This window comes from Pezoporus occidentalis, unplaced genomic scaffold (assembly GCF_034315485.1).
Source record: "Pezoporus occidentalis ecotype Australia unplaced genomic scaffold, CSIRO_AGI_Poc_V1 ctg18, whole genome shotgun sequence".
NCBI lineage: Eukaryota > Metazoa > Chordata > Aves > Psittaciformes > Psittacidae > Pezoporus > Pezoporus occidentalis.
The window spans coordinates 4,699,599-4,724,660 of record NW_026913640.1 but is presented as its reverse complement, the minus strand read 5'-3'; the positions used below and the strand labels follow the sequence as shown (position 1 = coordinate 4,724,660).

At 43.3% G+C, this 25,062-nt stretch overlaps 1 protein-coding gene across 5 annotated transcripts in view; it reads right to left on the bottom strand.

Moving 5' to 3' along the window:
* Window positions 1–8,345: 8,345 nt before the first annotated feature.
* KATNAL1 (katanin catalytic subunit A1 like 1) overlaps window positions 8,346–25,062 on the bottom strand; it is a 42,774-nt gene continuing 26,057 nt past the window's right edge. For 4 of the 5 annotated variants that reach the window (XM_062615098.1, XM_062615097.1, XM_062615101.1 and 1 more), the window contains 7 exons: window positions 23,523–23,647; window positions 22,925–23,030; window positions 17,936–18,094; window positions 16,953–17,079; window positions 15,889–16,023; window positions 13,480–13,606; window positions 8,346–11,915 (listed from right to left, as the gene is read on the bottom strand). In XM_062615098.1, coding sequence (XP_062471082.1) covers window positions 11,717–11,915; window positions 13,480–13,606; window positions 15,889–16,023; window positions 16,953–17,079; window positions 17,936–18,094; window positions 22,925–23,030; window positions 23,523–23,647 — 978 coding nt within the window. In that variant the 3' untranslated portion in view covers window positions 8,346–11,716. Of the gene's footprint in view, window positions 11,916–12,978; window positions 13,395–13,479; window positions 13,607–15,888; window positions 16,024–16,952; window positions 17,080–17,935; window positions 18,095–22,924; window positions 23,031–23,522; window positions 23,648–25,062 lie in introns of those variants that run through there. The other variant, XM_062615102.1, reaches the window with a different exon arrangement.

Here is a 25,062-nt window from a genome sequence, read left to right as displayed (position 1 = left end):
ACCCTCACAAGAAAACTGCAAATTGAATGGTGGGTACTGCATTTCTTGACGTGTTTGAGACAAGTTTGGGTGCTAATTCTGCACCTCAGGGTAAAGGCAGGGGTTCCTGGGGATGGAAATGGAGGTGAGTTTGCCTAAATACAACCTGGGAGGTGACAGAATATGGCTTCACAGAAAAAAAATTCCACATTTCATTTCATATGCCTTTTTTTTCCTGGATGCCCATCACATTCTTGGACAATATCTCTGGGGAGGCAACTCAGACCCTGATGTACTAATACACTGTTAGGAACCAAACGGTCACAAATCCCCCCTCCACTGGGGAGGGATATGGGGAAGGAGAAATGGGGTTCTTAGACACACAAAGGTATGAGGATGGATGCTGTGAGCTGATTCCATGTGAACACCTTCAGAGCTGTGGAGCTGGGAGAAAAACATCATCATGTCATCAGGGTCCTGAACGGAACTTTTCCCACTGCCTCTGCCAGTGGGTGCCAGCAGCAGCTTCATGAAACAGCTCATAAACTCCTGCCTTCAGTGACAGAAGAATGGGATAAAGGCTGTAAAGCCCAAACTGTGGCAGCACTCATCCAGACTAGGTCTGGAGGATCCCTTCAGTGCACTGTCCTGCTCACAGGCAGAATTGCTCTTTCACTGCTGTTCACGGGGGACAGTCCCTAGCTCAGACGCACTTCGCTGGGATGGGATCTCCACAACATTTCCAGGTTTCTTCTGTGGGAATGTTTGTATTTGTTCCCTTGATGTTTAACACAAATATCCCATACATTAACTTGAGCCTGTTTCCCTCTGCCTTACGCATAGTGGACATCAAGATCGATATACCCCCTCTCCCTTGTTACAAATTTTTGGTATGTTTTACTTTATAGATTTTTAAAAGTCTTTTTTAATATTAATTTTTAAAAACAGATTTTAAGAAAACCCTATCAAGTTTTCTTAACACCCTTAAAGTTTTCTTCTTTAAAATATAGTGACCCTCATTATGTGCACTTTCCTTCACAGACCATGCTTCTCTGCACTTCTGCTTCCTGCTGCCTTTCTGTGGAGGCCCTCAGATCCCCCATATTCTCCTAACCACAGCGCCAGGACTGGAGACAGATGCGCAGGGGTTAAGGACAAGAGGCCCTTTCTTCCACCAGGGGAGCAGGATACTGATTCTTCACTCCAGACCGGTGATGCCCTCAGACACCCAGCACTGCTGCTGCTGCTCCAGTTACGTCCCTGTCCTGCACATGTACACTTAATAAATACATTCCCGATTACCTAACTCCTCATTAGTAAACACAGAGCTTTTAAAGGGCTCCTACACGTCTGCATCAGAGCAGCAACACGTCAGAAAGCCGCAAAGAGAAACTTCCAATTAAACTCACTTTGTAAATCATCTGCGGTTTCTAAACAAGCCTGGCGCATACACATTCCTCTTGGGCTTTCGATGTCTGCAGTCAGCACTTTGCACACTAACTCCTGCAGTTGTTTTAATGCTAAAGCTGCTCTGAGCAACAGCCACATGCCCTGCATCCAGCCCCCAGCTATAGCTGCTAGACACACAAATGGAAAGCTGCTGGGCATGTAAAGCAACTATTAAGATACTCTGGTTCTAAAAACTTCCTCAAGTGCTTATGAACCTCGAAAGTAGTTTGAACCCTTTTGCTCCCCGGTGATTTCTTGCTCTCTTTCAGGACACATTTCTGCAGATGGCCACACATGGAAGGTTTCTGTTGGCTCTTGGAATCAAGCAGCCTTCAAGAATTAGAGCCTGGCACAGCACTGAATACCTTCCAGCTGAGCTCTTGTGCTCTACAGCCCCTGAATGGCTTAAGACATTTCAGTATTTACCAATACGTGAGCAGCACATCCCAAGGAACCCTAAATCAAAGGCGTCATAAGCTCCATGTACACAGCATATAAAAACGCATCTGAGGGATTTGTGTTGGATGAACAAGCGGGTTCTGCACACTCACTAGCTGCCTATTCCTCTCTGTACAGGAAAATTACATGGAAATTCTGAGGCTTAAATAGAAAACAAAGCTTAAATGTAAATTCCTAATGAGTTCTGAGAGACTGGAGGAGATACTGAAACATTTGTTTCATGGCTAAACCCAGAACAATGCTGAACTCAGTCTGAGGGAAAAAAAGAATTTGTCTCCAGGTAAAATTGATTGTGAAAAGCAGAGCTTCCCGGAGATGCTTTGTGCCACGTAGTTACAGCAGCTGGAAATCCCTGGTGGGAGCAGAAACCCTTCAGGAAGCTGAGCCAGGAGATACGTTGCTGTCTGTCTTTGGGAGCAAATAGAAATGGTCCCAGCCTTGTCTTCACAAAGAGCAGGCAGAGCCCTGCCCCACTACCTGCATCCTGCAGTGCCCCAGTTCTAGGATTTGGTTTTACTATGTGTTAGCAAAAGTCACTAGCTATGAGAAACCATGACTTGACAACCAATCATAGAATCACAGAATGGTTTGGGTTGGAAGGGACTTTAAAAATCATCCAGTTCCAACCCCCTGCCATGCGCAGGGACACCTTCCTCTAGACCAGGTTGCTTAAAACCCTGTCCAACCTGCCCTTGAAAAACACATATAAACTGTGAGCCTGTTGTCCCAGAGCATAAATCACAGTCAGAGCATGCCCATCATCTCCCGTTTAGTGCACTTGGTATAAGCAACAATACTGCCAATCACCTTCTCCAGGAGCTCCCTCAGCCCCATGCAGGGTAGATCAGCTGGAAGGGAGCCACTGTGGACTGCCAGAACTCCCACGAGCAGTCCCAGCAGAGCAACATGACAGAAAACACACAAAACAGCCCCAAACCCTGAGGAGCAAAAGTGCAATAGCTTTATTCCCACCTTGGCTGTAAAACCACCACCAGACATGAAGGGTATCTATCTGTTGAACAGACTCAGTCTAAGAGGGTTCATTTTTTGCGTAATAGGGTTTCTGGTGCCAAGCAATTAATGGCTCCCGTTGGGAGGCTGCAGCTCAGTTTTGCTTCTGGACAGCTCAAGAGGAAGGAGCATGCCCCGGAGAAACATGTACCAGCAGGGTCCTTCACAGAGCAGCTGGTTACTAGTGACAGTGGGGACCTGAGTGCAAGCACTAGGATAACCTGGGCCTGGCTGGGCTCCATGCATAGGCAGGAGAAAAGCAGGGACGGGGAACTGTCAGAAAGTAGATGTGATCCATCCTGTCATTCCACACTCAAACTCATCTCTGGTTACTGGTGGCCATGCTACCTACCCCTGGAACTTGTTAGGTGGTCCCAGATCTCTTCTTCCCCATTTTCTGGGCAGCATCCAAACGTCCTCAGAAATGCTATGGTCTCAAACCATGTGGGTGCACCCAGCTGCATCCCCTGTGAACAGAATCATAGAATCATAGAATCACAGACTGGTTTGGGCTGGAAAGGACCTTAAGATCATCAAGTTCCAACCCCACTGCCATGGGCAGGGACGCCTCACACTAAACCATGCCAGCCAAGGCTTCGTCCAACCTGGCCTTGAACACCACCAGGGACGGGGCATTTACCACTTCTTTGGGCAACTCATTCCAGTGCCTCACCACCCTTACAGTAAAGAACTTCCTCCTTATACCTAACCTGAACTTCCCTGTTTAAGTTTTAACCCGTTACCCCTTGTCCTATCACTACAGTCCCTAATGAAGAGTCCCTCTCCAGCATCCTTGCAGGCCCCCTTCAGATACTGGAAGGCTGCTATGAGGTTCTCTGCTATGAGAGAATCTCCAAATCTCTTCTTTTGCTGGAGACCTACCACACCTTCCCTCCCTTCCCTGTGTATCCCACCACCCACAATCATCTCAGTTGTCTAATGAGCCCTAGTTGCTGTGCAACAGCAATTCACCTAAGCCTTCTGCCCTCCTGTAGATCATACAACCAACTGCTTGGTTCATTTGTTTGCTTACAGCAACATACCATGATGGCAATTTCTTTCTTTCTTTGCCTTACCAGGTAACTTGCTGTGTGCAGCTTATGGACCCATCGTGCACACTGCTGGTGATCTGATTAAAATAAAACAGACTCAGGTGGAAAGAAAGGTTGCTGAAGAGGATCCCCTTATAAAAGAGACTGAAGGAGATTGTACAGTCAAACAAAACACAACAAGGTGTTGCTTTATATGATGATCGTATAAAAACATTCAGGCATGCAGGGTGAATATCAAGGAGTAAGAACTGTTTGTTAGAAGATGACATTAGCACAAGATCAGATGGATACAAATCAAATATGAACTTATTTAGGTTGGAAACTAGTAGAAAGTTTCCAAATCATCTGTGAGAACACAAAACATGCAGATATGCCACAGAGCTTGGGTCACTGGCTGCAGGAGGCTTCATTCCATCTTCAAACTGACTAGTTTTTCATTTGGTCCTTTGTTTTAAAGTAAGTCTCCTGCTTTTCTCCCACCCACAACTGCATTTCATACCCGGGGGAGTGTTTTTCCCTCTCCTCACCACTGCCTGGGCCAGGTGGGCACACAGGGACACAGCCCAGCCTGCTGTCCTGCCCCATGCCACCTCACCTCCTCCTCCAGCATCTTCCCAGCCAAGCTGCTTGCTCTCACACACTTTGCTTGGGATTGTGCCTTGCCAAAGCACAGCTGCCTTGGCGGGTGAAGGAGGTGAGTGTGGATGGGGCACCAGGCGTTTGCTTAAGCTGGGCAGGTTCCAGTTTAAATAAATCAGTGCTCCCAGGATCTTGAGAGGGAGGCTGACCTGGCACTGCTGCTGGTGTGCTGCGAGACCCTGCCCTGCTTCTGCCAGGCTGAGGCTTGTGGATCCATCCTGAAGGGAAGGAGCACGTGGATTGCAGCTCCTCAGTGAGGGGGAAGGAGCCAGTCCCCAGTACCGTGGTAGGAATGTCTAATTAGGTACAACAGAGGGATAGATATACATACTCAGGGACCTTTCTGCACAAGCATAAATTAAGGAAAGCCAAATATTTATTTTAAATGGCTGTGCCATATGCTGATGAAATGCTAATCTGCACAGAAAAAAACACACTGTAAATAAACTCCCCAGCAGTACCTCACATCCACCGAGCTGCATCTTTCTGAACAACCTAACAAGGAGAAAATAAAATCAACTGCATCCATTATAGACTCCCTTCCCTAAGAAGCTCAGGCAAAGCTTGGGATGACATGGGCCAGTGCTTTCTGAACTATCATCTCCAGACCCCCGGAGTGCCTGTTAAGGGCCTGCAGAAGGTATTTAAGAAAACCAAAGTTGTGTTTAATTCACAGCATGGGGATTTTCAGCCTTGGTATAAAAAAATGCTAGAGGCTGCAAATGGAAAGCAACTCAAAGACAGTGTGCTTTAGGATCAGGAGGTAGCAGTCAGCAGGATAGCTCTGTCTCCCCTACTAATCCCAGGACCTTGGGTGAGTGGCTTTGCTTCGACCTCTCTCGTCATCTTTCTACTACCTCAACTCCCCATGAGCATTTGCAGCATTTCTTCTTGTGCTCAGAAATGGTACCCAGCACAACAAAGCCCATCACTATTAGCATCCCCTTATTCTTCTAGGCCCCCAAAAACACTATGGGTTCTTCAAACATCCTGAAGTTTGAAGACATTTTAAGATGGGAAGTAAGCTATTAGTAAGATTTGATTACCTAAAAGGCAGGTTTTGTGGTGGCCCGGGGGAAAGGCATGTTTCTAAGCAGCAAGGCTGGCTGATGAAACCTGTTGGCACTGCCTGAGGCTGGCTTCCTTTGCTCACTGAGCTACTGCCACCCTCTTGCATGCATTCTCCTCGCTGGCAAAGATGCAAAGACCAACATTTCTATCAACATATATATTGCAGTACTGTCAGTAACTCCTTAAGGTTACTCCCTTTTTCCTCTTGGTTACATTTATAAACCCTGTGCAGAGTTGCTATGGTTTCTGTTACTGCCAGTCCAATTGGCATTCAGTGCAGCTCCTCTCACCTTCGCCATTTGGGTGACCTTTCCTTCACAAGGAAGATCTCACGCCATCAGCCCGTTCAATTAGATGTCACACCACAAGCTGCGCAAGAACACCAACCGCTAAGCAAAAAGGAGCTCTGTGGAACCAATTCATCTGCAAAGGCTGGCTGAGAGATGGATAAACAATGGTAATTATTTCAAAATAAATTGGAAGCAGAAAGCACAAGCCAGCTGTGTAACTGCTGGACAAAAAGGAAAGACACAAACAGAAGAAATTTCAGATCTCAACGTCTTGGGTGCTCTGGTATCTTCCTCTAAGTAAATATTTTTCCACCTTTCCCTCTCTCCAAAGTTAAGTTCAAAAAACTCTTACTTCCAAGACAGTTTCTTTCGCATCACAACTTCTGTAAAGGAATGCTCATGGATGGGAGACACAGTTGTAAACTGGCAGTAAGAATTTCTCTCTTTGCCAAATTAATATTCTCAATATTGTATTTAAATGACTTTGCACACAGCCACACTGCTTACTGTACAGCCAGACAGGCAAGTGGGATACATGCTGCTTTCCTCTTCAAGTAAGCATGCTGGGAATGGGCTCAACAGCTTCATGTACCAATCAGATCATGCCTAAGCCAGGCACTGAACACAAGCCCCATGGTTTCCCCGTAACTCCGAGAAAAATGTTTCTACTATAGTAAAGAAGTCACAAACACAAAAGACAGAAAATCGAGCTTGGACACGCTATGATCCTACTCTACCAAGCAGTAGGAATGGGAACATCCCCACACCTTGCCTCTTTATAACAAAGCCAGAACTTTTCTTGTGGCACTTCCTTGGCTGTTAAGCGTTCCTGCATCTGGCAACCGGGCTAGCCAAGGTATCTCATCCCATATGCTTGTAATGCTAGCTGGGGCCTTCTAAAGAAGATGGAAAGTTGCCTGGATCTTTCCAAGACACCTATGTGCAGACATCAGTATGAGCATGGCACTTCAGCTGATCAAAAGACAGCTCTGTATTGCACAAAAGGAGTTGCTCTCTTAGAGGCACTGAATGACCATGTGCGTGGTAACTGGGTCAGAAGAACAGGTCACAACCAGCATACAAAAGCAGGCTGGCTTTGAAAGCAGACAGGGTCAAATGCCCCTGTGCTGCGAGAGGTGGGAACATCACTTGCTGCTGTAGGTCTCTTAGCTAAGGGCTGTGTGGAATTTGGGCTCTGAAATAAAGGTGCTTGGGGCATCCATAGCCATGGCCAAGCTTTCACACAGTGCTGCCCCAAAACACTTAACCTGAGCAGGGAAAGACCACCATGTGCCACATGCTGTGAGCTGTAGCATCTCTCTGCTGTCATCAACATGGGTGTCTTTATGCAATGGGCTTTATTCCATCAGAGAGCTACTAAGCCTATTGCTCAGCGTGGCTGCAGTCTGCACCTACAGCGTTGCTCAGTGGGCATCTCACCCACTTTATACCAGCATGTTGCTCCATCATTCCCAGGCTCCTGGCTTGCTCCATGGCAGCACAGTGCCACTGTGCATCAGATACTTACCTGTCACTACAGATCCACCCAAAATCTGTCCACAGTCTGATTCAGGGTGACTTACTCCTAAAACAGACAAAATCTTTTTCACTGTTTCCTCTGCTGCTTCCACCTCCTTCTGCCTGGATTGCACAACTATGTCTTTGCTCACTGTATGAAGGACGTCTTTACAGCACACAAGCCCTTTCATCTTTACCATGATCAGAACAAGCCAGTGCACCTTTGCTAGTTCACAGTCTCCTTTAAACTGGGGTGAGCTGAACTTTCTAGGCAAAGATTTGACCTCTCCTGAAATCCCCTGATCAGCAATTTCCCTTGCTCGCTCTTTCATGTTTGAAGCATTATGAAACACTGGAAAGGACACGTCTTCATAAGGAAGTTAGTGAGAAAATTCAAATAATCAACTCAGTCCCAGGAGACCTGGGGTCTCTTTCCAAGTTTGAAAGCTCCGTCTTAACAGAAGTTTTGCTCTTGAAAGTCTTCTGGTTAGCAGGCAGCTGATGATATGGCTTCTCTGGAGCCCGATTATACTTCCAGCCTAGGGGCAAGTAATAAAAAATCTTGCCTGGCTCTGTGAGGTCTGAATCAGGTGCTAACACTGAACATCTGCTGGGGCCTCTGCCCTCCTCTTCCCCACCCTGCTTCTCTGTGCTGGGCACTGAAGCATTCTCCATTTTATAGCTTGTGGCAATGAAAGGCCAATTGAAGAGGGAAAACATTACTGACAGCATTATCCAACAAATCCAGACTCTGCTTTAACTGCTCTCCATACGGGACTTCGGCGAGTTCACCACTGCCAGGACATGCTGAAAAGATCTGCATTGTATGGCAGCCTTTGAAACAGTTACCAGCAAACATTCACAGTCCTACCCGAGAGAGACAAACAGACTACACATACATTTATTACTTCATACAACCAGACTGCTTGCTGCACAAAAATTAACAGTGCCACCCAAGAGGATGTTTAGAGACAGACACTTAAACACAGCTTTAAAACATGGGGTTTATGTAATTTAGGTACAAACTACAGAGGCACCACACGCGTGCGTATATATACGCATACACACATGTGCGTTTGCATCTCCATACACATACAGACACAGACAGAACAGATTGTCACAGCAGGTTGTGGTATGTTCATACACTGCTCTTTGAGGAATCCAACATCCCTACATGAGGGTTTCCACCACTGGGAAACAAACCAGGGCCTTGAGTTGCTGCCCCTGTTGGTCTGACCTTCCTTCCCTTGCTGCACCCCAGTGCTGGCTCCCCTCTTGAGTTAATAACCCAGTCTCTAAGCCCATCTAGGTTAAGTGCACCACTGGGACTTGGTAAAGATACGAGTCAGATCCCTGCTCTGGAAAGCCTCGGCAGGGAAGGGATGGTCTCTGTATTCTGGGATGCCTGATCTAGCAGGGCCCAGGTGTAATGCTCAAGTACAGCCGTCATACATCTAAACATCTACAGCCTGGAAATTTAAAATTTTCCTGCTCTGCAGCAGTAACGGATGAATTGACCTGTACAGGAAAAGCATATTTGGATAGAAATCATGACCTTTGGAGAAAAAGACTGCAGCACCTGAATGACTGCTACTAGAGGGAATGCCCATTACAGTGAATTTTGCTTAACATCCAAGAGGGGAGTTTAATGCCTTAAGGTAGAAGGTTCATCAAAGAGCTGAGGAATGAAATAGTTGCTAAATGCTGTGCTTTCATCAGCAGGAAGAGCACTGCTGCTTGCAGCACAAAAAGTGAGAAAACTGGTACCTGAACTTTCCTAAGATGCAACTGCTGGATCCCAGCACTGCTCCTGGGCTGCCAAACAGGGCAAATTCTTGGCATTCATGTCTATTCCCTTCTAGATCTTGCTTGTGTAGAGTAAGCATCTCAGGCAGCAGTGGCCTTTCTAGTGTTAGACCCTGAAGAGCTATTCTGGTACTGGCCACAAAAGATTCACTTAGCTTTACTATTTCTACTGCAGTAAAACAAACAATCAAACACAGAGTACCAGCTGCAGCCTCCACCTTTCATATGGAAGATATGTCAGGCTGCAGCAATGTTTTCAAAGCTTTTCTCTATATAGGTCCAGTCATTCCCTGGGAGGAAGAGACTAGCCCTGGTAAGAATTTGTCAAAAAATTACAGAGTCCACACAGCTTTTGTTTGCTCATCTTCCAGTGCACAGAGAACTGTTCCTTTCAGTTTAACAGCCACAGGTACTGTGAATCCCAAGGGCTTTGCTGTGCATTTAGTGCAAACTGGTCAGGAAAGAAGCTCTTATTCTCCTTGTAGGTGACAAGGAAAAAGCTGGTGTCCCTTCTGCACTAACATGACGTGTAACAGGGCCTAACATTAGACAGCAGAGATACTCTGTCCTTGGAAAGATGTGAACAGTAGATGTGTCTCAACCAGTCTGGGGCCCCAGAAGACATTTTTCTGGAGTGCCACACTGAAACATGCTTCTAAAGCCCTGACTAAGTTTCATGTCAGATACAAAACTGACAGAACCGCCATGCTGTTTCTACATGCAAACTGGGGCAGCCCTTTATAAGACAGGATCAGAGATGTGGTCTTCACACAGAAAGAAAGAAAAAGGAGTATTGAGAGACAAAGCAGCAATGGTAAACAGCTTCGAAAGTCGCTTGTGTAATCAGACAGATGCTGCAGACCCGTCAGGCACATACCCTGATAGTCCTTGTTACTGAACAGTAAACACATTTGAGCAGCGTTTGCCTTAGTGGTTCACATGTCATAGCCCAAGAGACCAGTGTGCTGAATTACTGGCATTATTGGGAACTTCCAAGAACTAGCAACAAGGAGCAAACAAGGATATACTCCCATTCAAGAGGAGGCGTTCTCTCACGCCAGTTTGCCACATCTGGCTATGCCACTAGGAGTCTCAGCAGAGAGCCAAAGGGCAGAGTACCTACCAAACTGCACAGCAACTCAAATCCAAGATATTTCAGGTCTACCTTGCAAAATCACAAAAAAACAAAATGAGCACTTGCATATTCCTCTGTAAATCTGACCTCGTTCTCATTCCTATCACTGGAAACCTTCATATATCAGACTCGCAGCCCAAGTCTGTGAAAAGCTCATATAGTCAGCATGACAGCTATACTCTAGAAAGAGTATTTCTCATGCTAGTTTATAATCCAACCCTTCTTACTCCTGCACTTGTCCAAGGGAAAGGAAGAAACAGGTAAGCACACAAATGAGATTGTACAGATTATTTTCCCCATAATCAATAACATTTACACATGTTTAAGAAATCGTCATTAAAAATATTAAGCATGAACTGATCTACGACATGAACAGGTACAAACCCCATTGCCTAGTAAGGCTAGGAAAGAGTTCATGTCTAATCAGAAGTGGTAGTCCACAACAAGAAGTTTTACAGACAGCCTTGATATTAGTGTCGTTACTGTATTAAACTCTTGGTACTTAAATAATAATAATAGTTATAATATCTAGACAGCACAAAGGATGATACATACATAAGCATAAAAGTGCAAGACATAACTTTAGTCAAAGTGCCTACTGGTCAAACTGGTAATAACTATTTTCAGAGATCAAGCATAAACCAGACTGAGAGCAATCATTTTCCTCTCATTTCCATCAGAAGTTGTCACAGGTAACATCAATCCATCCTGAAGTGACATCAGTTCCAAACGGGTATACATGAGAGGAGAGCCAAGCCCACATCTTGATGGAAAGCTGATCCTCATTTCCTCTGTGTAATGCCAATTAATCCACAGATTTTGCTCTGAATATCCGAGCAGAGAGAGAACAGTTAACTTCAATGCCACATTCTATGGAGGCAGAGTCAGCAGCTTAACAGAAATGTAACACTTAAGAGCAGGGGGTATAGCAAGCCCTTGTTAGCTCCTCTGGAGTCACATCCCCCAGCTGATTTATTGATTCCAGCCATAAAAGATGACTATGAGGAGGTTAAGTAACACTTCTCTTCATTGGAAAAATAAAAAGATTATCCTCACAAGTATAATTTTTCCCTTCCTGTTTGTCTTATTTTACTGTTTCAGAGATAAAACATTTTTTACAATATCAGCTTGTACTGTGTTCACTCCCTTTAAAGGCAAATGGATTTTAAGAGATCATGTCACCATAAAGCTGTGGGATGGGGGCAGAGGCAAACCTTTTATTAAACCTGTAAAAGATTTCTAACTCATTTTGCAAGGTAAAACAACAAAACCCATAAAACTCTAGCAATGGAGATCTGTCACTGAGATTAAGCAGATCCAAACTCCACCATCCATTTTTCATACTTCTCCAGGTCTGCAGCAGAAACAGATTTGGAGATTTTCTTCAGAGCCAACTCAAAGTCCCCGTTGGTAACCGGCATTTGAAGCTCCTCTTTAGAAAGTGCACGAATCTCTTCTGGAGTTAAGCCGTTAATACGTCGCCTCATTGCCATTAAAGAGGCATCCCTGGAAATACAGGACAATGTATGGGAGCTAACTGCTAGCAGCATGTGCTGTAAGCCTATGAATTTTGATTGTATTCTTTTGCTAGAAACCACTGGCAGAAACACTTAAGAGAGCATTTATTTACCCTACAAGATGCAGTTCACATCTTTCTTAGCTTCCATCTTCCCAGATCACTACATTAATTCAACGTAAAGAATGCACTGGCACCAAAACCCACTTAAGCATATGGTAAATGTGCAGAGATAATTAAAACTATAAAACTGAAAACCTTTTACAATGATTCATAGAGATAAAATTTTACAACTTCAGTGCAGGAAAGGGCAGGGTGGGAGCAGAACTGCTCTCCGAGACTTTCAGACTTCTTGTTTTTTTCAAACTTGCCTGGATTTTGCATCCCCATCCTCTTAATTTAAACCCTTTTCTCACTATGTATCCCAAAAGTGTAACCCAGTTCTGTTACCTACTTGTGCATAGCATGTGGATCTGCAAAGGGCAGTGCAGGAGGCATGAGACACGAGCATCATGTGGTCCCGCAAGGCTGAGGTCATAAGCGCCTATGGCTCCTCATGCTCTGCCTACTCTGTGACTCCTCCCCAGCTTGGATGCTGCCAGCATGGCCCACTGGCATGGAAAGTACTGATCATTTCTCACACCATGGCCCACATACAGCCTGAAATTACATCTTCTCTTTCTCCAGGTTTTTCCCAGCAAGGGATAACACAGGCCTCAGGGAGAACAGATAATTTAACTACTGCACTGCGTGACACACACCAAATTTTCAAAACCATGGAGTCATTTTACAATTTCAACAAAGCAGCAGGGGACATATAAAAACACCCCAAGCCACGTTCTTAAAGGATCAGTTTCTCTTGGCAGGGATCCTAACTTTATAAGGGACAGACTTCCTTCCGATAAGTTTTTTCAAATCCTTGCTCTACACCAGAAAAGACTTATTTATCAAAAAATGAAACAGTTTGTGGGAACAGGATAGAATTAAATTAGATAGAATTAGGATAGAAATTTCCTTAAGACTTAAGACTCCTGTTCCCCCTTAAGGGAACAGGATAGAATGAAATCCAGTACTAATGCTATAAATTATCTGTATCATCCTTGCACATAGAAGATTCAAACAGAAACCAAGACTCTGCTGCTCTGGGGGTTGTCCAAACATAGAGCATATAGAAGCCCCACACAAGTATTCTGTGAAAGGTTCCTTTGCATCACAAAATACTAGCTCTTAAACTCATGGGATTTAAAAGCAAACAAATAAAATGAAATAGATCCAAACCTGTTGTGCACTACATAACAAATGCAGTAAATGCAGCCAACAAGATTTGCTCAGAGAATTTTTGTTGTGTTTGGATCCAAGAATACTTAACCACATCTTGCAGAAAGACTCCACAGTCTTTAGACCACTCCACACGACAGGAACACACGGTTCCAGTACTGGGCCTCAAACACAGTCACTGTTAGCTTCACCTGCAGTGGGTATTACCTTTTATCACACAATGCAAACAATGACTTTCCATGTAGTTTTATTTGCAAAATAAGGGGAATGAGATACCTGCAAACATTAGTGATGTCAGCACCGGAATAGCCTTCAATCTTCCCAGCAATTTCTTCAAGGCTGATATCAGGATCTAGCTCTACTTCCCGAAGATTAATCTTAAGTAGTTCTGCTCTGCCTTTTGCTACAATATAAAAACACTTGTTTGAAGACTTGCAAGAGTAACATTAAAAAATATACAAACACAACTAAGGTTTTTCGTAATAAGCACAAACAAAAGGATTTAGTATGAGAAAATGAAAGAGACAGAACAAATCACAGTAAAGTGTACAATCAAATACTATAAAGTTTATGGTTAAAAACAGTATATTAAACCAGCATGCTCTAGAGAGATTTGCCAAAGTCATATGTCACTAAAAATGTCTGTTACGTCTCAGATGACGAAGCATTTGGTCATGTACTACCCAAAGGCACAAAAGCACAATCCTACAAATGTCCACTACTTCTCACATCCCTTTGGATTCACTTGCTGCTCAGGTGTTTGATGGCATATTATTCACACAGTTCCATTAGAACCACAATGAGAATTCTATTAACAGAGCTTCAGACAGCATAAACCCCCTAACAAGAGGCTGAACTTTAAGCATATGTTTAAGCACTTTACCCAGTTGGGACCCAAGAAAGCTGCTGAAGCCTGATAGAAAACAGATACATTAATACAGTAAACATATATTAATATATTTACAATACAAGTGTCCTGGTATTCCACTACCAGACCTAGATGAAGTGTGCATGCCTGGATAACTGGCTGGGTAAATGAGCACTTATGCAGCCAATTAACCATTTTCTTGTAGAGTGCATGTGCATATGTGCATTTGGGTACAGATGTTAAGCAACAACCTAGGCTTGTAAGACGGAATTCACATCTGACAGCTTAGGCCTCAGTGTTACTCTTCACAAGGGTGGTAAAGAAGAGAACAAACGCTCTCCTGGCATCTTTATTTCCACAGTGACCAATTTTTATGACCTAGAAAAGAAGACAGTCACAAAAGAGGAAGTAGCAGTAGGAAAGGCTAAAAGTCTTAAGGAAATTTCCACGTTTTATTTTTTATTTCTTTTAATTGAGGGGGTATATCAAAGAAATTAGAAAGCTTGTCTAAAGCTGCTGGTTTTGTGTGCTTTGCAGAGCTGTCAATAATATAGTCATCAATCACACACAACTGGCACTAGCTATAAAATGGAGATTTGATATTTACAGAGCACAGTGTACATATGGCATACCTGCAGAGAGCATCCTGTATCAAAGAGCATTCTTCTAATCTTTGCTATGGGGCTAAGCAAGTCTTTGCAGTATTTTGAAAATTAAACACAGCAGAATATATACTTTCATCAAATTCCACAATATACAAGTGTAGATATATCATATCACATCACTTTTTCAATTACAATGCCTGACCAGATCAGATCACACAGCACAGTTATAAGTGCATCATTTAGATTTGCCCAGAACAGCTCAACATTCTTATTTACAGAACAGATGTAACAGAACATCAGACTGGAAATAAAACTGCAGCACACCTCGTATGCTGTCCAGGGTGTAATACAGTGTGTCAAAACCAATCTGGTTTAATTAGAAACAAGAGCAAGAGTTGATAGGATTTTAAACTAATTGGTCATAAAGACAGGCATCCTGTTAGGAGCTGTTACTGCCTGTAAGCTGCAAAGACAAGCTGTGGAACTATTAAGTGTCCTTATACCTGCTAAACTCAATCACAACTGCTGTCTCCGTGAACATGCATCTTATTACCTAGAGTGCTCATGCAGGGAGATCAGGCATCCACTGTACCAAGAAACAAAGCTATGCAAACTTCAAGGGATAGGAATCTCAAAATTAATAGGACAGGTGAATGACAGCTAGGAAAGACAATACAAGCTGAGACATCTTAAAGCAGGAAAGGCATCAGCCTGCTGCATTCTGAGTGACTCGAAGCACAGTCATACAGGCAAGCAAGCGCGATCTACAGCAAAATAAGCCTGTAAATGAAAATTCATGGATCCACTTCTTTGCATTTGTCTGCAAGAGCATGGAGTGCATTTGCAGTATTTGTGAACATGTCCAACGGCTGCCTTTGATGATCACTCAAGGACTGACTGTTAAACATTTAAAATAATTCCAGGCTCATTAAAACTAACTCTCTTTCAAAATGTAAGAGCCCACCAATGGGCTTGCAATGAAATGCTGCAGGTCTTTGTTGTTAAGCCCCCAAGCAAGTAGTTGCTGTTCATTTTTCCCCCCCTTTCTCTTACTATCCTCAAAAAAAAAGCAACCCAGCCGAATGATTAACCCCCAAATTTCACTGCTCATCACAAAACCATAAAAATTGCTCTCAACTCAATGGTCCTGCATTAACACTAAGCTTGTCTTGCAAAGGCCATTTTAAAGGAAAATGCTCAGAGCAAACATACCTGTGGGCAAAGGTATATAAATCCTCTTCTCTAGTCTTCGTCGGAGAGCTTCATCAATATCCCAGGGAAAATTTGTAGCAGCTAACACCATAACCATCTTGGAAGGGTCATCATTTTCCAGAGCACCACCTACCCCTGCAAGCACAACAGTTTAACTTTATTTCACAGGTCTGATTGATTGAAATGCTTGCTAAGAAACACTGCAGACAAACATTGCAAAAGCATGGTCACAGCTAAACAACAGCTCTATATAGTCCTAGTGCCCCTTTCCAAACTTCCCACACCTTAGGAGTGACAAGACCATCTGTCACAGAGGGGGACAGTTCATTCTTCTGCTGAGTCAGAGGATGGCTTTCTCTGACAGTGCTAATGACACAGTCCAACTGAAAATGCTATCTCTGCCAAATCCGGCCATAGAAGAAATAAGCAGCACTCCCCATCCTCCCAAATGAGGACTGCAAAGCAATTACCACTTGGAGGCAAAAAGCTGCTTACCCTGAGTTTATCACATTGAACCTGCACATTTGAGGACATTATAAATAGTAGTTAAACAGCAGCTGCAAAACAGAGGTGGTTATCAAATCACTACACTATACAATATTCCTCAGATGGTCATCCTTGTTATGTGCTGCTGCACAAACCAGATACTAAATCTGACTAAAAGGGCAGTATTAGCTGCCACCACAGAATACAGCAAAAATCAGATCTCACAATGGAGTCCCCAGGCTGGACACTCTAGCAAAGGGGAGAAATTTGTTTAAATTGCATTAAAATTAAAGACCTGTATTAAACTGCACAAACCTCCATGATTTGCTTCTGAAGTCTGTGTCTCTTAAAAGTTTTAAACTTACCATCAGAATGGCCATTTTAGAAAAAATAAAGCCAAACACCTTTCAGTTATCTGCCTTCAAATGTTCCAAAAATGCTCCAAATGCTCCTCTCAAGTCCTGCCTTCTTCTTCTCCTATCCATAAAGCCAGGTTTTCCAGACTGCCCACGTTCTTACATCCCCACCTATGAAGAAACAGCACCCCAGCCCCGAACTTGGATCTAAACATCTGTTACCGTCCATTTGCACAAGCAGCTCAGACTTGACTCTGCGACTCGCCTCATGCTCATCAGACGTGCCTCTGCGGCTGCAGATGGAATCGATCTCATCAATGAAGATTGTTGCTGGAGCGTAAAACCTCGCCTTTATTCAAATGAAAACATCACTATTAGGGCTGCAGCAGCAAGGACAGGCTCTCAGACCACAGCCCAGTCCCACTGACTACTTACAGATGTTTCCTGCCTGTCACAAGAAAATAACTCAAGATCCTGATTTACAAAAACTGTCTGGCATATGCTGAAGTTTATACACTTTAAATTGTACTCCTTGAGTCAGGGGTCTTTCAGAGCTGGTTGGCTTCCTCATCAACCAGTCTTGCAAAGAGGAAAAGGAACACAATCACAGTACAGGCAGTTTTCATGTAGGTTTTTGTGTCAGTGAGGGGCAAGTATAGAGGACGGAAGGGATCTCAGCCTATCTCAACCAAGACAAGTTGTAACTGAGAATATTGTAGAGGTGCACTGAGGAATCCAAATTGGTGAATGACTCCAGTATAGGTCCACATGCAAATGTCTTTCACATCCCCTGCATGATAGACTGCATCCACAACTTCACTGAGAGGCTTGTGCCCAACATTCAGAACAGAAACAGAATTAAAACATGTATTGCTTCTAGAATAACAGTTCCAAATTTCTTCCAATTTCAAATCTATTTCCTATGGGCTTGTTGTCCCATAACTGAATAAGAACTGAATTTTTGTTAAGGTCACAACTCTGTGCTTACTCTAGAAAATGCTAAACATGGGTGGTGAACCATTTCCTTCTTAGTCCTCAACAACAAGCCAGAAAAGGATGGAAACACAGATCATGTTTTCATAACTGACTGAAGGAGCGTCAGTTCAACGAACTCTGTGCTTCCAGCATGCTACTGGAGGGGCAGGAAACCACGAGATATCCTTTCTCACCTTAGCGATCCCCAGATCACATCACTGAAGACGTACCATTTCAAACAAGAGGCGGACCAGCTTCTCAGACTCGCCCCTGTATTTAGATGTCAGGGTAGAAGAAGACACATTGAAGAATGTTGTTCCACACTCTGTAGCAACAGCTTTTGCTAGCATTGTTTTGCCAGTGCCAGGAGGACCAACCATCAGCACACCCTGCAAGGAGAAAACAAAGATAATGAACAACAAATAAAGAAACTCTGCATTTGATACTCTACACTACATTTCAGTATGATGCAAGATCTGTATTTAAATTGTTTAATAACATAACTGCCATCAGTGGAAAACACAAGAATCCCATTTCCAAGAACAACATGGAAGTGTTTTACAACTTCTTTTTACCACTCTGCTGGAGTCTGAATCACAAAGCTGGTAATTGTTGCTGCACCTATCACCTCAGAATTGGACAACTGAATCAGACAGACACAGCCTGGACTTGAACTTAGGCCTTTCCCAACTCACAAGGAGCTGCATAGGCAGATTAAGACAATGAATTCTTCTTTGTGGAAAAAAGGCCCCTTTAAGGAAACCAAAATACTTTTGCAGAAAATTGTATTCCCTCAGTAGAGCACCCTTCTGTAGAAAAACGTTTTGCCAAAAAATCCTGACAATCTGCCTGTATGCATCTGGTTGATTTTTACATTTAAGTACGCACGAGAGCATTCACTGAATACGACAGTTTGTCATACTGTTTAATCTCTCCATCTCAGTACTTCTACAGCCATACTACTGCATCGTAGCAATTCCTGGCTGAAACACCATCCTCACCACACTGATGGATAGCAGAAGAGCACTGCTATTTCTGTTTCATAGATAAGCAACTGTGGCTCATGTGGACTACCACTCAAGCCCACAAAAGCCTAATCTGAGCCTCAGTGATTATTCAGAAAGCTCTAAATTAGAAAACTGAACTACAGTTAAATCCCAGGTTGGCATCCACACCATCAGGCTGTCTTTCCACCTGTGGTCTATCTGAAAGAAAGAGTAAGGAACACACATCTCTGCAGCTCAGCACACTTACCCATCATTATACAAGCAGGTTTTTAGCTAGACACACAGTGCTCTCAGGACCCATGTTAAGATTGTAGCACTGAGACTGGTTAATCACTCTTGACAATATTTCTAAATACAGTTATCTTTATGGATAGTCTTCCCAACCCTTTCAGCAGCAGTGCTGCAGAGGGATGCCCCGCTGTTCCATGCCTGCAAAGCACTATAATAGCGCACTGTGATTTTAAGCATGGCACTATGAAAAGGTAGTGCCCAAGCAGCTTGGGTTTTTTTTTCCCCTCTCAACTGCAAGATCTTATTACATGCTAACAAGAGTTTTCTAAAGTAAAGTTGTACTGTGTTCCAAGGGTAATAAAATTAGCTAGAATTAGAATTACACATCATAATGTGCTTTGCAATTAATAACTTACATAAAATGCCACAGCAAGAAAATATCTGCTAAATGCAAGCCACATAGCAAATTAGATTTCATCTACTCCTCACAAAATTTTACTTCAAAAAGCACAAAGAATGACATGGAAGAGATCTATAAAACCAAGTCAACCGGGAAGACAATTATTCAAAAACGTACTATTCAAGAGCAATAGCCTCTCTGTACTCCATTTTCCATTAACTCTTAATACCTTTATTGCCATTTAACACTTAGCTAATGCAAGCTCAAAATACATTCATCGGTAAATTAAGTCAGAAATGTTCACGTACCATCCATACAGCTAACAGTCCAATGTCACTCCTCGGGCTGCCCAAGGTTTCCTAAGCTGCAGAGCAGCAAGCATAAAAATTAAATGGACTCTTTCACCCCATGAACATTCAGACATATACAGGGCTTTGAGTTGCTGCACAGTCATACCGATGTTATAATAATACTGCAAGTACAACCCTGGAGTGACTAGGTGAAAATTACTCAGCCTGTGATATGCAGGTCAGATAACTTACTGTTCTCTCTGAATTTCAAATGGTTTTATTCAGTATCTTTTAACAAGCTGTACCTCAATTCAAATCACATTTGACCCCTGTGTTTGACAAACTGTGTTTTCTGCAGGACCTGGTGATATAAGAGACTAACATCGTCTTCTGGATATTGCTTTCGTCCTCCATTATTATGGAAGGTCAAACTCTGGCTGTGACATGGTTTAGTGTGAGCTGTCCATGCCCATGGCAGGAGGGTTGGAGCGAGATGATCTTAAGGTCCTTTCCAACCCTAGCTATTCTATGACACTATGCTGCTTTTTGAAGCTCATTGCTTTGCACTTCCTGTGCAACTATTACAGTGAGCGTTACGTTGCACATGATACTGGTAGCATTACATATGTGCATAACACTGGTGCAAAGCAGACGCATTAGGTGGAAAAGCAGGGGAAAACCAAGCTCTCTGGGGATGAAGATGATACCAATATCAGTTAAAAGAACTTGAGTTCTCAGCAATACAAGATATGCATGGTTGCAAACAGAAATACATAGGATCAAGTTGCACTCTCTCTCTCTCTCTCTGCACACTAGGAGGCTGCCACTTACTCACTAGTTAAAATCCTTGACAAACACAAAGACTTCTTTATTCTTCCTCTAAGGCTGTTAATCCAAAGTATTTCAATAAGAAGCTGAAATGCACCACAGGGAGCAAGTATTTTGATGAAATCACTGCAGGGTTACTTCTTGTTGTTGTAACAATCACTAGCAGAGCAGTGGGAAGCACAGCGAGCAACTGGGCCTTCTTGGCACAAAACAGTTTGGAAAAAAAAGAAAGGGCAAGCCCATGGACCCTCAGAAACTCATGGCTGCAGCTACACAGCAACTGTGTTGAATCAGGGAAGACGGCTGCCTGCTTCACACAAGTCACCATCCTCTGAATGCAGGCACAAACCGTGAGGGCTGTCTTGGGAATTGTTCTCAGGAGAGTCTAGACATCCAAAAACAGATTTGGCTGCCTTTTCCCTGAATTATTGTCCTGAATGCCTAGGCTCAACAAATGCCTGCTGCTATACTGATTACTGCAAGAAACACTCTTCCCTTCAAAACTTCTCATCCTTGTAGCACAGTCAGAGGTCAACAGTAGGGAAAACACATGCTGTTGTGTGTGAAAAATAAATTCAGGAGAGTTACAGCTTCACAAGCCACCAGGGAAAAGGCTAACAATGACGACTCTTCATGGACTTGTCAGAAATCAATCTGCATTGCAGACTGAAGAGAGGAAATAATCTTAAATTTTTTCCATGTCTACAACCACCTCATTTTCAGAGGCAACACCACTCAGTAGGAAAAGATAATCTCACACAGAGATAGAGACTGTAACTCTTTAGAAGACCAGGCTGTTGTTTCTTTATCCACTGCCACAATGCTCAGAGACAAGGCCAATGGCACTCTTTAGGTCCCCTGCAGTCTGCTGAGATGCCTGCCTAACAGACAGATGGCCACTACATCCTCTAGGGATGTTAATACATGAAAAAAGCATAGCAGCTCTTCACTCCCTTAAAAGTTCTTGAAGACTGGACAGACAGGGCCCCTGTAGTCTATAAGGGTATGGATACAACTCCTTCTATGCCAAGAGGAAAAGAGAGATTCAGCTGTTCAAAACACACTAAAATCTTACCCTACACTTGTAACCCATTCTATCTAGGCTCTGTCTAAGCCAAAAGCTCAGTTAACCTTTAGGTTAATCTCCAGGCCATTGGTACTGACCACCAAACCCCAAAGGCCATATAGCCTGGGGCTACATTTGAGCTGCTCCCCTGAAACTCCCCAAAACTTCCATGAACAGCACTCAAGCAGCCATCTCCCAGCTCCTGCTGTCAGCTCCCACTCTTTCCAACTTCCTCTCTTTATTGTCCATAGACACCGCAAGCCCGAAGAATGACAAGTCCTCCACTCATTAGTTCCTGCAGGGCTTTGTTTTGTAAATCAGCAGAATAATGGCGATCTGGGACTGGCTCAGGCCGGAGGAGGACAGCTTTGAGGGTCAGACCTAAGTATAAACCAGTAAGTACAAGGACCAAGCAGGAAAAGACGGCACAAGTCTGCAAGTAATACAGGATCCGACACATGCTGCTGAATCTGCATACTAAACAACAGAAATGACTCACGTACACAGCATTCCCTAAGCATGCCATTGCCTTGCAGACTCAGAATAACAGACAATTTGCAGCAGTCTCTTTTCCCCAGTAATCCTTCTCAGTAACAATAAAGTCCTTGTGCTGTGACTAGTTATTCCCTAAACACGCGCCAATCCATTCTGCAACAAAAGCAAGATAATCTCATTTTCTGTTCACAGAAATGCTCAACAACTTCCTCCTGCCTTGTCCTTTTTAGCTCTAACCAAGTCTCAGACTGGGCTCACCCCTGGTCCATCAGCCGGGCCAGCTCACTCTTATACCTTTCCCATTTCCCTTCTTGCAGCTCACTCTCCCAACTGCATTTCTCCTACTCCAGCAGTAACTATGCCCAGATGTAAGTGTAACTGCAAAGCTAAATCACCTCTCAGATTAGCCCCCTCTCTCCTTGCTTCCTTGCATGATCTAGCCTGCAGTTTGCTGTCTGAAACAGCTGGCACATGCAGAATAAAGCAGGACTGCTTTCCTCTGTGAAGTGTTGAAGAACGGCCACCATAATCCTAAACAGAGCTATCTGTTAAGCATTTCTCCTTCTGTCAATATACCCTATATGTTTTCTCACATGGTCAGGCTGACATATAGAAAGTGTACTAATGTCAACAAGCTATGACTGAGTAAATACAAAAGAATCGCTATTTAATGCAAAGCCTGCATACACTTCCAGCTGTTTCCTTCAGTGCATTTTACAGAATTATAGAATGCTTGGGGTTATAAAGGACCATGAATCATTATGAGATGATTTCATGAAGAAATTCTTGATCTTTCCCATTTGCCTTTTCAGTCTTCTGCTACAGGCATCCACACATATTACAGCAGCAGACATACACAGCTAAAGCTTGCTATTTACTTAAAACACCAAATAAATTCCCACCTTCCAAGGTCTTCTAATCCCTTTGAAAAAATCAGGCATCCACATTGGAAGAACAACAGCTTCTCTTAATAATTTCTTGGCTTCTTCCAAATCTGCTATGTCATCCCTGTGCAAGATGAAGAAACTTGTGTAAGATTCCTGTACAACAGTATTTCTTCTATTTTTATATAGGAAAAACAGCCTTCATACCATCTCTTTTAGCATGCCAGTATATGCCTCATGAGAACACTCCTATAATCCGGTGACCTAAAATTGAATCTACTTTTGGAAGGTAGGAAAAAAATCATTTTCAGCTCAAGTTACCCAGAGCTGCTTAATTAAAAATTGTTTTGAACAATGTGAACACCAAAGTGGTATCGTTAAAGTTCTCTGGAGTGTGCTTTCATTTCAGCAGTACCTGTAATGGATGTACTGCACATTACATCAGTTCGCAACAAAAGCTTAACTGTCATCAAATTAATAAACTGCTAAAATGAAAAGACCTTGTTTTGCCTATCTGTAGAAGATTATGATAGCTCCCTGTTTGAAGAGTTAGAAGAAAGATAATTTCTCTACTCCACACTAACAAAACCACTTGAATTGAGAAAATCCCTCATACCAATGAATGCTTGGATTCCTTGACACAATGTCCCTTTCAAGAGCTTCGACCAAGTCTTTGTCGTAACCCGCTCCATCAAATTTTGGAATTTCCCCATCACCAACTTCCTGGGGTATTTTCTTGCCCTAGAAGTGAAAGTCATACAGGCTCATAAGGACATTATTCTTTCAACACATCCTTTCCTAGCAGTGCTGAGCAGTATTGTCTGGTTCACCTCTGTGGAAGCCACATGAAGGCATCAAGCTTTAACACAGCTATCTCAGTACCACAATGGCCAGCAAAACCTGACTGTTCATACCCTACACTCCACAGAGTCCCCAGATACCTGTGCTTCCTTCAGAGATGCAGCTCACAGTGACAAAACCCCATCAAAGCTCATTACATACCACAATCAGTGGGTGGGTGGGTTGGTTTTAAAGCAGCAAACCAGATTCTCTTCACAAGCCCTTAAACAACTCTTTAGACACCAAATGACACACTTCCTGACCAGCAAAGGGGATGAATGCAGGAACAGCCTCATAAATCAGCCTGCATCACAAATTAATACTATATTAACTCCTGGCTGAAGACCAGAGCATCCAAAACATATTGTGAAGATGATACACCTGCCATACTACCTGCCAGAGCTGACACTCCATCACTGAAAAGGACTATACCTATTGTCTTTGATGGAGGAAATCCAAAAAAATTCTTTCCCCATGTTTAATTAAAGTGATCCTGCCCAGCAATTTCTCCTGTCCTGAACTGCAAACTACCTACTTCACACCTCATTCACAGGCCAGCTCCATTAACAGTTACAATGCTTTAAAAGGTCACATTTATTTAAAGGCTGCACCAAAAGCTCTAAAGAAGTTCCCAACTCACACAGACTTCTTTGAACTACAATAATTTCTGCAGCATGCTAATACTCATTTAGTGACCCAGCCACACACTGCCTCTGTCCCAAAAAGCCCAGAGCTCCTGGTTAATGCTTCCAAAGTGCCGTTAAGATTTTGGGAGTGAAGAAACATTTTCTCTTTGAAGCATGAGGGCTCACGCTCTTCCTCTCCCACTTCAGAAGGAAACCGCTTCCCCTCCCAGCACAACAGAACCATTCAGCAGTGCCTGAAAAGTAGCTGTGCTGTTCTACCAAAGGAGTTTGAGTAGAGAGATACTTTAGGACTCTTAACTCAGCTTCTAAACACTATCATAGCAGCAAGCTAAAGAATCCCAGCTAGCTGGACAAAAGGCGAGGCAGCTGGAGACACACAACCTCGCAGTGGAAAAAGGTGGAGATTACACACCTCCCAGTCACCATGTACCCACCAGGCCTGTGAGGGAGCACTTCATCTTCCCACTGTTTTTATTTCCTGTTTCCAAGTCTGTGTTGTGTAGTACTCCCAGGTCAGTTTTTTTTTGCAATGGAAATGAAGCCGAAAGTTGTGTTCAGATAAAAACCTGGTGTCAAAAATGCAACGGTCTAGCACAAAACGCTAGAAATGGAAATGGAGAAAAAAGCCCTGTAGTGTCTGGAAGATTTCAGAAGTCAGAAAATGGAATC